Source organism: Cryptotermes secundus, unplaced genomic scaffold (assembly GCF_002891405.2).
Source record: "Cryptotermes secundus unplaced genomic scaffold, Csec_1.0 scaffold792, whole genome shotgun sequence".
NCBI classification, from domain to species: Eukaryota; Metazoa; Arthropoda; class Insecta; order Blattodea; family Kalotermitidae; genus Cryptotermes; species Cryptotermes secundus.
The window spans coordinates 1078935-1091778 of record NW_019725425.1 but is presented as its reverse complement, the minus strand read 5'-3'; the positions used below and the strand labels follow the sequence as shown (position 1 = coordinate 1091778).

The window sequence follows — 12844 nt, the reverse complement described above, 5'->3', positions numbered from 1 at the left end:
GACCCCTCTAGCTTTCTCTTGAATAGCCATTCTTTCATTCTTCTGACCTTCAGTCAAAAGATTCGAAAATCCGAAGAGTGTAAGCAGTGCTAGCAGAAGGCCAAATGATTTTATTGCTTCCATCTGTTTTATGACATCAGGGACTGCTAAAATTTGTCAAGTGTTACAAACAGAAAGGAATTTGTAATGCAGAACGACTCTGTGAAGAACTGGGAAATCATTTTTGCAGTACTCATCAAAATTAAAAACAAAAAATTGAAAATGGAGTATAATTTGTATAATATAATAATATATTGTATATAATTTGTTCTTTGCTGATACAAACAAAATTAATTCCATCCATTTATCATAAAAATTGAGTTAGATACAGCATTTTTAAACACAATGCTTAAAATTGTTCAGGCACACTAACAGGAACGGACATTTAAAGGCAGAGTACCAACAGGCATTTAAACGCACACCAGCAGCGGGCATTTAAATAAACTCTGGCCAGCTCAAGCTTACCACTATTTCAGAAGTCCAGCATTTAAAGGTTAATAACTGTCAATACAATGTAAGTCCCTGGAGGTAATAGGCCTCCGACAATCAACCAATCACAATCGTACAGTCCAGGAGAAGAGTGAATCGACTGAACAGTTCAAGCTCCCACAACAGAATGGAACTCTCGCGGTGGACCTCAGCCGACGGGAACCAGGAAGTGGAACATTGGAAGGGGGTAGGTAGTAAGAAATGGGGTGGGGATGCCCTCTGACATAACTCAGACATGGCGTTACAAATTGCACTGAGTTTCTCTTCTAGGGTCTCCTTCATGCTTTGTCTTTGAGCATATAACTTCTCCAAATCTCATCTAGGTCTGCACTTTTGGAATCTTATAATTTTCTTCAACCTGGTTCGAGTAGGTTGTGGTCTGAGTCAATATCTGCCCCAGGCAGCGTCTTCACATCCTTCACACTGTTTCTGAATCCATGTTTCACAAGGATGTAGTCCAGCTGATCCCGCCTCCAATCCCCAGGTGCCTTCCATGTGTAAAGTCTTCTCTTTTTCTTCTTGAACCAAGTGTTGGTAACAATCAGACCATTTCTTTCACAGAAGTCAATAAGCATTTGACCCCTGTGATTCCGTCTTCCTAGCCCCTGTGTTCCAACAATATTCTGATATGATTCATCTCTAACAAGGCTATTCCAGTCTCCTAATATGATTCTGTTTGTGTCTACTCTTCCATCTTCCTAAAGAATTTCTTCAATTGTGTCATACACTTTTTCCACTTCATCATTTTCATACTCTGATGTTGGCATGTACAGTTGCATAATCAGTATATCTACTGGTTCCGCCTTTAACTTCAGGGCAGTAATTCTGTCATTACAAACAATCTTCTTAGCAACACTCCTCACTATACTTTTATGCATCACTATTGCCACACCTCTTTCAGCCCATTCACCTCCAGAATACTACACTCTATAATCACCACTTCTTATTTCACCTTGTCCTTTTCACCACACTTCGCTGACATCCAGAACACACACCTCATTCTTCTGCCTTTCCGTTTTCAAATTCTCCAATTTGCCTGCTTGACTCAAGGTCCTTACATTCCATGTTCCCATCTTGTAGCCATTATGTTCCTTCTGATCTTCGCACTTTTTCTTGTTGTAACGCCTGCATGACATTTCCTCTAGAAACAATCCCTCCCGGAGATCCGATTGGGGGAGTAGTTTACCTCCAGATTATTTTATCTCTAGAGGAAACATCTCGCATACATGGTATCTCTGTTTTTGGAAAGAGACTATCCAGGAAAAGTGATAATGTGGTAGTTTTTCCATTTGCTTTCAACATCGCAATACAACAGCCGTTCAAACCACTCTGGTCACGCCTGATGCTATATGAACTTGAACCATCTCGAGCATCATTTGCTCTGTGCTTCAAGTTGCTGCTGATGACGCTGCTTCTGGCATCAGTTTTAGGTGTCTCTCTTCGCCTGATGCCTACCCTTTTTACTCGTCCAGCAAGGGAGGCCCTGCCAGTAGCTACGCTACCGCTGGTATAGCTCTCAGGGTCCTTGGCATACTCAAACCCCCTCATCATGATAAGGTGGAGACACCAACGATCTCCTAGAATGCTGCACTATAATTTTTTTGTGCAGTAGACATTTCTAAGAAAGTGATTTCACTACAGCTGAAACAGTTTCGCAGTTCCATTTGTCTCATATTTTGCTGCACAGTCACTCCCACAACCTCCTGATCCTTCATTGCTCAGACCTTCTTTTGATCCTTTGCCTTCGGTTTTAACTCCTGAAGGTGACATTCATGTCCCACCTCTCATCAGATCCTACAGCAGGTCACTGGTGCACTACAGTGTATTCTGTAAGGTATGTTGCTCTTTCCCATATAGATTTCAGTATTCATTGTAATTCTATAAGATATGTTGTAGTTTTGCCATATAATCCTGTCCAGTACTGAATGTCATTCTAATGAAATTAAGAATAAATGGAAACGTCATTATTACTGTTTGCTATATATGATTCATAATGCTTTAATGTAACCAAAAAAATATGTTCTATGTGGCTTTCAAGTGCAAGTTGATACCAAAGGTGTGAGGTTAAATAGAAGTGTGTCTGATGGAAACAGAATTTTCTTTAAGTTCCCCACCTTCAGCTTTCCTAAACACAAGTATTCTATGTATGTTGTAGTTCACAATGTCCAATACATATGCGTAAGGAGGAGATGGATTGATATTAATGAAACGTTATGACTTTACAGGCACTGGTGAGAAAACACTCTGATTTTGCAAAATTATTTACTGCTAGTCATGTGAACTGGTGGTTCCGAAGGGCGATGAGGTTTTGAGGGAAGGAAGGGAGATGCATAGGATGGTATAGTAGCATTCTATTTTATTGATTATGCTGTCGGTGCTAGTGGCAGTTTCTCATTTAGTTAGAAAACGTCTGCGTAGAGATGGCAGCAGAAATGCCACTTGATGTCACAGCGGCCATGTTGTCCACCATTACGAAGAGTTTCCAAGATGTGGCCAGGAAATCCATCTGGTCGATCAGGATCATCAGGATCGATCAGGATCAGGGCCGATCAGGGCCCCATTGAGGCCATTGAGTTGCATCCGCCTGCTAAGTAAGGTTTCTAGCGGTTTGCACCTTGCCCACTTAGCCTGATAGTGATCCATGTACTTAGCCATGTTCGAATGGATTTACTCCGCGAGTTTTAGAACAAGTGAACAAATATCGTCAGTTTCGAAGGAGTCAGGAAAGTAAATGCGGTAACACAGCAAGTAAGATTAGTAGGGTGACAAAAGTGAACGTTTTGTAGATTTTTGACAGTGAGCTACGTATTGACGTAATCGTGGTTCACATCAGTTCACATGTACCGGTGTAATTGCAGTCTCATAATGCTCATAATAACGGCTTGCTGCCAGTGGTGAAACCGGTATTATTGAGGGTTTTTTTTTTTTGGTCGTAAAGACCAAAGACTGAATCGTAAGTTACATGTACATGCTCACATGAATAATATGTCTCGTCAGTAGTGAGCTATCTACGTTAGTGAAGGCGACAACTTCTTGGATCGCCTGTGTGGTGTAGAAAGGCGGGAAGCAGCTAATATCATAATCTTATGGTATTGCATTATAAAGAGGAAATACTTTATACTGTTTATTTTATAGCCTGTAAATGCGATGGCAACCAGCTCCCCAGTGTTGGGTAATCATTCAGTGGCTAGCAGTTCTGATGTAAACAGAAGTCTAAAAGAGGCATTGTATGAGACGTTAAATGGGATTTTGTCCCCACATCATGATGTAAGGATTGCCGCAGAAGAGAGAATTCAGGCATTGGAAGTTACAGAAGGTAAAGCTTAGGCCTAATTTTTCTCTAAAGCTGTTTGTCATAGCCTGAATATGTTGGTAATATTTACGCATGTTTTAATAAATATTTAAATGCTGTACATGTTATTTGGAGGGTATGTGAGAAAAGGTTTTGTATCAATAAACGCAAGTGGCCGCAATACCAGAATATGTTTATCTTTTATTAATATGTGATTGTGTAAAGCATGAGGTACTGACTTGTTTTCTCCCATGTATGATAATTTTGTGAGCAATATTCAACTCCACCAAAATAATGTAATAAATTACTGAATAGTGCATTGTGGTAATTTACAAAACCTGTAATTAAATGGCACTGGTATAGGTTATGAGATACATTGACCCAGTATACCACCCACCACACCATGAAGATATATGATGGAGTGGAGATGTAGCTTCATGCATTTTAACCTAGAGAGGTGAGTTAGCGGATTCACACCTCAGCCACTTTACCCGTGAGAATAGAGCTGCCAGTACTCATTGAATAGGATTCTGGATGGGTTGCAAAGCTGGTTTTGATTCTCTGAAGAAGATATTCTGTTAATTGTACAAATACATTTCTCATTTAAGATCTGATATATGGTTATATAAAGTTGTCCCTTTGCTTAATCAGTTACGCACTATGCCATGAAGACGTTGAGGGAGTGGAGGTATAGGTTCACCAGTTGGTAAAATATTTGATATGTATTTGATGTCTGTAATGGCTACTTTTATTTTTGAGTTGGATTTGTGGTTTAGATGCGTAAGAAAATATGTCTGTATAGAATTCAGAAAAGGAAGTTACTTTTACATTGAGAAATGTGAAGGTGAGGGGATAGTATTGAGATGGATTTTAAAAGAATAGATAGGAACTGGCCTAAATTGCATCAGATAGTAGGCTTTAGTATTAGTGACGTGAAAACTTTGGGTTGTATTACCAGAGAAATTAGATATAGTGTAGTTGGCCTGTGGTTTTTAAAATTAAAGTAATAAATTGACTGTGTTCATGATTTGATAAAAATGTATTTTGTTGTAGGGCACATGGTAGCATAGTTGGTTGAGGCACTATGCTACAAGCCAGAAGGTCGCAGGTTTAAGTCCCGATGAGGTCATTTGATTTTTTTTTTCAATTAACCTAATCCTTCCAGCCGCACTATGGCCCTGGGGTTGATTCAGCCTCTAACAGAAATGAGTACCAGTCATATTCTTGGAATATTCTTGGGGGTAAAGGGCGGATGGCATGTAGGGCTGACAACCTTGCTGCCATCTATGAACTGATTGTCTAGAAAATGTGGGAACCTCAACATATCACGACCCTATGGGCCTCCACGGCTTGTTACAGGGATACCTTTACTTTTTTTTACTTTTCCACGGAGGTATGGTGGGATAAAATCACAGAATACAACTGATCAGGAGTTGTAGGATTTGAGGCTCTCACAACAGTTGTTACGAAGAGTAGTGTCTTTTGGGATATAATGTAATGTAGCCCCTTGAAAGTCAACCGACTTTTTGGAGGACCATATTGCCTTCATCTTCAGGGTCAGCTTGCCACCTGCTTTCAGGCGGGTATCTTTCTTGACTTATTTGACTCTCGAGATGGAGATATGTTACTCCAAAACGGCGTTTGACTCTTCAGCGGACTACATGGCGTTATATCCCACAAGATAGTATTCTTCATAATCAGGAGAGTGTTTAAGGCACTACCAACCTTGGAAACATACTATTAAAGAAATGGCTAACCACTCTGTCAACTTCTGAGATGGACAAACACCAACACCATTGATGCCTTCTGACGTCTCATGATGCAGAAGATGCTTGCATATAATTTGAGGAAACCTCTGTTCCAACTCCTGCTTTGCTAAATTAGTGTACAGGAGGATATGCTCTGAAATACGTGACTGACCCTCTGCTCTTGTGAGGGACCACAATTCATCAGTCGTGCAACCTTCAGAAGGCACATGCATGAATCTGGATTTGTTGTAACGAAGAAAATGTGAACTGAATTATACTTGCTTGGTGATAGACATTGATTGTAAGTGGTGCCAAACTTTTTAGTTGTGTAGTGGTCAGTTATTCAAGTAATAAATGAATTAATGTTATCAGCTTGCTGGATTTTTTTACTTATATAGTGATGTGGTTCTGCAGTTACATTTCCAGCTGTTGTACATAGGGATTACTTGAACATGAAACATTTCATGGTTAGATAATCATTTAGTCTCTGTCAGTGGCATAATATTCGTATCAAAATTAGTGAAAATCGGTCTTTTAATTCAAATATTGAAAATGGGTTACACACAAATTATGGTGATCTCAGAAGCCCATTTTTTTTTCTCTTCTTGGGTGATAAATGTGGACAAGAAACTGTGTGTTACCATGGATCTCAAATTACTGTTGTCATTTGGCTGTATGTGGGTATACACAAGCATTATGGAACATTATAAAGAAATGTTATAAATGTACTTTCCTAGAGAACAAGATGGAATTAGATATTCCAGATATTAATCATATCAGTTAAGGGAGTGAATGTTTAGATATAATCAAATGTTTATATTATAAATATTTGTTTATCATGACTGGTACTCAGTCTTGTCTTTCTTTGGCAAAATGAATTTCATTTTATGCAGTTGTATTTCTTCGTGTGCGTAGTTTTCAGGAACTGTCAGTAATGATCTATGTAGAGGTTTTATATCTTGGAAGAGATTTGTTGTTTTCATATAATTGAAAATTTATAATACGGTCTTCTCAGTTTTGACACCTTCTAAACTACACAGTGTGAGTTCACAGAGGTGCTCATTAATTTGTTTTTTCAGACTTTGGCATTCACCTGGCTGAGTTTACTGTTGATCCTGATGGCCCATTAGCTGTACGGCAGTTAGCATCAGTTCTTTTAAAGCAGTATGTTGAAACACACTGGTGCAATTATTCAGAAAAATTTCAATCTCCAGAAGCAACAGAGCATGCAAAAGCCACCATTAAAGAACTTCTTCCTCATGGATTGAAGGAATCTATTAGTAAGGTATGAACCGATTCCAGTATTGAAATATTTTTCTTTGCATTAGTTTTTTTTATTGCTAGTGGGGTGGGACTAAGTCCTTTGTACTGTGGCCACTTCTGGCCTATTGTACCAGCCCCAGTTGATAGGTGAGGGTGATTGTGGAGCAATTGGTGGAATGAAGGTTGGTAGGGGAAATCAAAGTACTTGGAGAAAACCTGCCCTAGCAACATTTTGTCCATCACAAATCCCACTTGACCAGACCCGGGATCGAACCCGGGCTGCCGCGATGGGAAGACAGCGACTAACTTCTTGAGCTATGGTGCGGCCCTTTGCTGTAGTTGCTAAGCACTATTATCAGCTATAATTTCTTCTAAATTTAAATCTGATTTCTGTGGATTAGTGGTTGTAGACTTCAGGGTGTGACCTAAATTCGTGGAAGAATTTTTCTTAATATTTTATAATCCTCCAGCATGGTAGCATTTAAATGCTGTCCATAGCTTGGTGGAGGATGAATTTCTGCCAAATAGTAGGTAGAAAATCAAGCTTCTTAGATGGCCACAAATTCTGTGTTTTGTATCAGATTTTAATAATATGTTGACATTGTACTGATAAATGTATGCAGTACGTTTGCATTACATAATTGTAACTATGTATATTCATATTAGTTTTGTTAGGAAGTGTGTCTGTATGAGCAAAATAAACCAAAAAAAAAATGCAGATTATATTTAAAAATGATTCTTTTTGTAATACACCTGATATCACTCATCCATACACAAGGGTACTAAGCAGTTTGGACACAGATACACCGTTTCTCGTGTCTTCCTATGTTGGGTACACACAAAAGACTTTTATGGGTTGTGGTGTCCTTGCTGTTGGAGGTATTTTCTTGGGGAATGTAGCTCTGTTAGCCTTTGCTACTGTGTTTCATTTGACATTCATAATTGCTACAGTAAGTCACATCAGTAGTAGCATTTAGAAGTTACAGTCCTGTGATGCGGAGTAGGAGAAGTATTGGTAGTGGTGGGAAGAGCTCCAGCATGCTGACAAGTGTGGAGGGGAATGCAGTACAGGTGCTCTCAAAAGGAAATAACTTCTTACCTCATTATGTTACATAGTGTTGGCGGTTTGGTCTCAATGATGTTCACACATCCGATGTTAAGTTTTATGTGCCAAATGGCAGACTATTATGCACTATACACTATTATACAATTTTCACTGTTATATACATGAAGAGTTTATTTACATATTACACAGGTCTGTTCTAAAGGGGCAACACCGGCAATGTCCGCATAGATATCATCTCCACATGCCTGTCCTTCCTTGTCACCACCAGATGAATCGGAGCTATCATCAGAACTGTCATCGCTATCACCGCCAACATGGAAGATGAACTCCTATCCTTCGTCCAAAAGGCCTTCCCATGCCATTAATTGTTGCTCAATGTTCCTTACATGTTGGCACCTATGTTGCCATTCTTCTACAGTTATGGAGGCCAATTTTTGTTCTGCCAGTTTAATGATGTCATCCATCTTAAATGTGGTTTTGTTTTGAGCAACCCAATTTTTTACGGTGGCCCATATTAACTCAGTTGGTTTGAGTTCTGGGTGATACGGAAGGAGTTGTAAAATATTGTGATTGTGTTCTGCAGAGATTCCATCTATTTTATAGGAAGGGTATTTCGGTTTGAGTGGTAGCATCATATTATGTATGTCTGGATTCCGCACTGATGAAAAATCAGTGTTATTGAAGGTAATAGGTGGAAGGTGATATTGAATTTGAATTGAATTTGAGTTAGGGGCTCTGTTTAGTTCTACATTATGGTAGGGAGCATTATCAATGACAAGGACAGAATTTGGGGGAAGGTTAGGAATAAGTCACTCCTTTAACCATTTTTCATAATTGGTGTAGTTCATGTTACCGTGGTAGTCTCCTGTTTTTTGGTGGGATTTGAAGCAGACATAGGCATTAGGGATGAAACCTTGTTCTCCTCCTGCATGGATAACAATGAGCCGTTGGCCTTTGGACACAGGGGAAAATGATCCCTGGATGGATCCGTCAGTCCATGCATATGGGGTGGTGTGCGATGAATGAATAGAGGTTTCATCTGTATAGATGATTGGGCCGCCCTCTTCTATATATTCTTTAATTTGCCGCAAATACTGAAGACGTTTGGCTCTGATATTATATCGTTCCACCAGTATCTGCTGATTATTTTTTGTTTTCTTCCAGCGGAACCCCAGTTTCAAAATAATTTTCTTTAATGTGGAAATGCATCCCTGAAAATCTAACGTTTTCTTCAACTTTTCGTGAATGTTTTTCAGGGTAGGTCTCCATTTTTCGACTGTAGAAGTCATTAATTGTTCTTCGCACCACAGACTTGTTAAAGTCGTCCAAAGTGGCTAGTATAGATTTCCTAGGTCTTTCTTTATGGGGTGTTGAAAAGGAAGCAGAAGTCCCAGATTCGATATTTTTTGTTTCTCTTGTTATTCTTCTGACTCTACTTTCCGATACACCTGTTGCCTTTGCTACTTCCACTCCTATGTTTTTCACTGTAATTGTTGGCTCAGCCTTTTTAATATATTTATATACATTACAAACAATTTCTCTTGGTTGTGAATGCAACACTTTTCCACTCAATTTACTTCATGTTAAAGGAGATAGAAAAAATGTATTTATAAAGCAATAAAGAAGAATACAATACAATCATAAAAACTGAAAAATTATATTCAGAATATTATAAATAGATCAGTAAACATTCCAAAAGTATTGTGGAAATTTGTAAATCATGAAAGAGATTCTCTAAATAATATACAGGGTGGGGCGCAGAAACTTCCTTTTTTTGAAGGTGAATAAAAGAAAAATTATTGCTGTTAGACAACATTTATTTTAGCTAATGAAAGAACATACTTTAAAGTTTTAAATCATGTACTTTTAAACAAAATATCTTGAATGTCGTGGCCACCGTTCTCTGTGCACTGATACAACCGTTTTCTGAAGTTCCCCTCTGCGCGTTCCAACATGTGCACCGGAATTTGGGCTACTTCCTGCCAAATAACATTCTTCAGCTAAAGCAGGTTTGTGGGGCGATGTTTTAAAACCTCTGCCTTGAGGTATCCCCATAAAAATATAACATGGCATTAGATCAGGTGAGTGCGCTGCCCACAGGATGTCACCTCAAAGTGAGATGAGCCATCCGGGGAACTTTGTCCTCAAAACTGTCATCGAAGCTCGGGCTGTGTGCGCCGTGGCACCATCATGTTGGAACCAGACATTTCCTAGGTGCATTTCTTCAAGAGCTGGTTCGAAAAAGATCTCAAAATCGACTGTCGAACTGCCTCCACATTTTCTGGCGTCGTAACGGTGCGCTGTCGTCCTGATGAATTTTTCACCACATTCCCGGTTTTCCTAAAGTTCTATACCCACAAAAATTCGATTTCCAGTCGGGAACCGGACCTCTGGTCTTAATTCCGAAGTGAGTACAGAACACGCTGCGCCGTCATGTAGGAATGCTTGTTCGAAAAATAGGCTTCGACAGCAAACGCACGCTACTCACTTGTCCACCTAATGTTTCCTAGTGAGGGGTATTAGAAACTTCCGCGACTGCTGCGGTAGCGTAGTGGTTGAGGGGCTACGTTACTAGCCGAAAGGTCGCGGGTTCAAATCCCGATGAGGTCATTGGATTTTTTTCAGTTGACCTAATCCTTCCAGCTGCACTAGACCCTGGGGTTTACTCAGCCTCTAACAGAAATGAGTCATCATCATCAGTAATCTATCAGACAACAGGTCCACAGTCTCTTCCAAAACAATTCCTCCACTTAATGCGATCTAGAGCTTTCTCCTTCAAATGACAGTATCCTCTTCTGTCCCCAAGGTCATCCAGCATCTTCTTACGTCTTCTTCTTCGTCTTCTTGTCACGTCTATTCGCCCCTCTATCTTTCCTTCAATAACTTCTTTTAGAAGGCAGTTTCTGCGTAAAACATGACCAATCGAATTAGCCTTCCGTTTCCTTATTTCATGTACAATATTCTTCTGCTCACTGACTCTAATTAACACTTCTTCATTTCTCACATAATCGGTCCAACTGATCTTCTCCATCCTTCTCCAACACCGCATTTCAAAACTTTCCAAATGTTTCTGATCTACTGCCCTAAGTGTCCATGTTTCAGCCCCATACAGAGCTATGCTCCAACTGTAGCATTTCACAAGTTTCTTCCTCAAATTTAAGTCCAATTTGCTGGTTAATGAGTACCAGGAATTAATTAAATAATTTTCCTGCTGAGTAAAGCGCGGACGGCGCGTAAGGCTGACAACCTTACCGCCAACTTTGAGCCGATTGTCTAGATAATGTGGGACCCTCAACATCTCACAACCCTGTGGGCCTTCATGGCCTGGTACAGGGATAGCTTTACTTTACTTTAAAATAAATGCGTGCATAACTTAGAACTTTATAACAGTAAACCTTCAGTTGCTGGTTGTATCTTTTATAATAAATTACCTAATAATATAAAACAACTTGAAAATAAAAATGAGTTTATAAGGGAACTGAAGAATTTACTAATTAAGGGTTACTACTCACTTGAAGACTATATGAATGACAAATTCTTAAATACCGGATAATGATACGTGCTAGATGTAAGCAATCATTACATATTTTGTTAGTTTGTTAAGAATTTATTGTATTTTTGCTAATTTTATAATTTATATCATGTGACATGCCCTACATCAATGTAATCTGACCTGTAGGATGAATAAACATGAATGAATGAATGTACAAATATAAATAAACAAAAAAGAAAATCAACGAATAAAAAGAAACAATAAAATAAAATATTAATACAGTAAATAGAGAATAATACACTCAAATACGACTCCAAGAGTCAAACCTTTTTAACTTGACTGTACAAGGAAGAATGCTTTTAACTGAACTTGAGATGTCTGCTCGCACTGAAAACAAACGAATGACTAATCACAACACCCCTCAACTTTCACGAATGGACCTGCCCATCCACTTCGCAGCTTTTCCTGGACTGTCACTTCTAAATACCAGAACTATACATCATTCTTGAAATTCTTTTGTCCAAGTGCTTAAAGGATTAGAATTTGTCAGCAATATATATAATCACCCTGGGGATTGGAGGCGACATCAGCTGGACTAGATCCTTGTGAAACATCGATTCAGAAACAGTGTGAAGAATGTGAAGATGCTGCCTGGGGCAGATATGGACTCTGACCACAACTTACTGGTTGCCAAGTTTTGAACCAGGTTGAAGAAAATTATAAGATTCCAAAAGTGCAGACTTAGATGGAATTTGAGGAAGTTATATGCTCAAAGACAAAGCGTGCAGGAGAGCCTAGAAGAGAAACTCAGTGCAATTGAAAGTGAAAGCGGAAATGCTGAAGTGCAGTGGAACAATATAAAAGAATGCATGTTAGATACTATTAGTGAATTGGTTGGTAAAGTTGAGAAGATAGCAAAAAAACCATGCGTTACACAAGAGATGATGAGTAAAATGGAGGAGCAAAGGAAATGGAAGAATGTAAACAATGAAGAAGGCAGGAGGAAATACAGGAGACTGAGGAATGAATTGAAAAGAGCCACGGACAGGGCCAAAAAGGAATATCTTGAGAAGATATGTAATGAGATTATAGAATTTCAAAGGACAGGACGTTATGATTTGATGTACATGAAGACAAAAGAACTAGGATGGAAAGAGAACCATGGGATTCAAAATATTGGCATCGAAGACTCCCAGGGGAATAGAATAGTAGATCAGAGGTGAGTGCTGAATATTTGGATAAAGTATATTACAGAGCTGTATGATCAACCTCATTATCTAGAAACCTTGGAAGTGGAACCGGAAGAAGTAGATACAGATGAGAAAGGACACTATATTTTAGAAAGTGAGGTGGAAAAAGCTATCAAAGAAATGAGGAATGGAAAGGCTACAGGAGATGATGATGTACCTGGAGATGTGCTTAAGTTACCGGGAGAAGGTGGTTTGAAAACACTG

General features: G+C 39.1%; 1 protein-coding gene across 3 annotated transcripts in view; it reads left to right on the top strand.

Moving 5' to 3' along the window:
- The first annotated feature begins 2992 nt into the window (after nt 1-2992).
- The window catches only part of LOC111863408 (importin-9), a 58133-nt gene continuing 48281 nt past the window's right edge, over nt 2993-12844 (top strand). For 2 of the 3 annotated variants that reach the window (XM_023849708.2, XM_023849710.2), the window contains exons 1-3: nt 2993-3119; nt 3664-3844; nt 6648-6853. In XM_023849708.2, the coding sequence (XP_023705476.1) occupies nt 3676-3844; nt 6648-6853 (375 nt within the window). In that variant the 5' untranslated portion in view covers nt 2993-3119; nt 3664-3675. The other variant, XM_023849709.2, reaches the window with a different exon arrangement.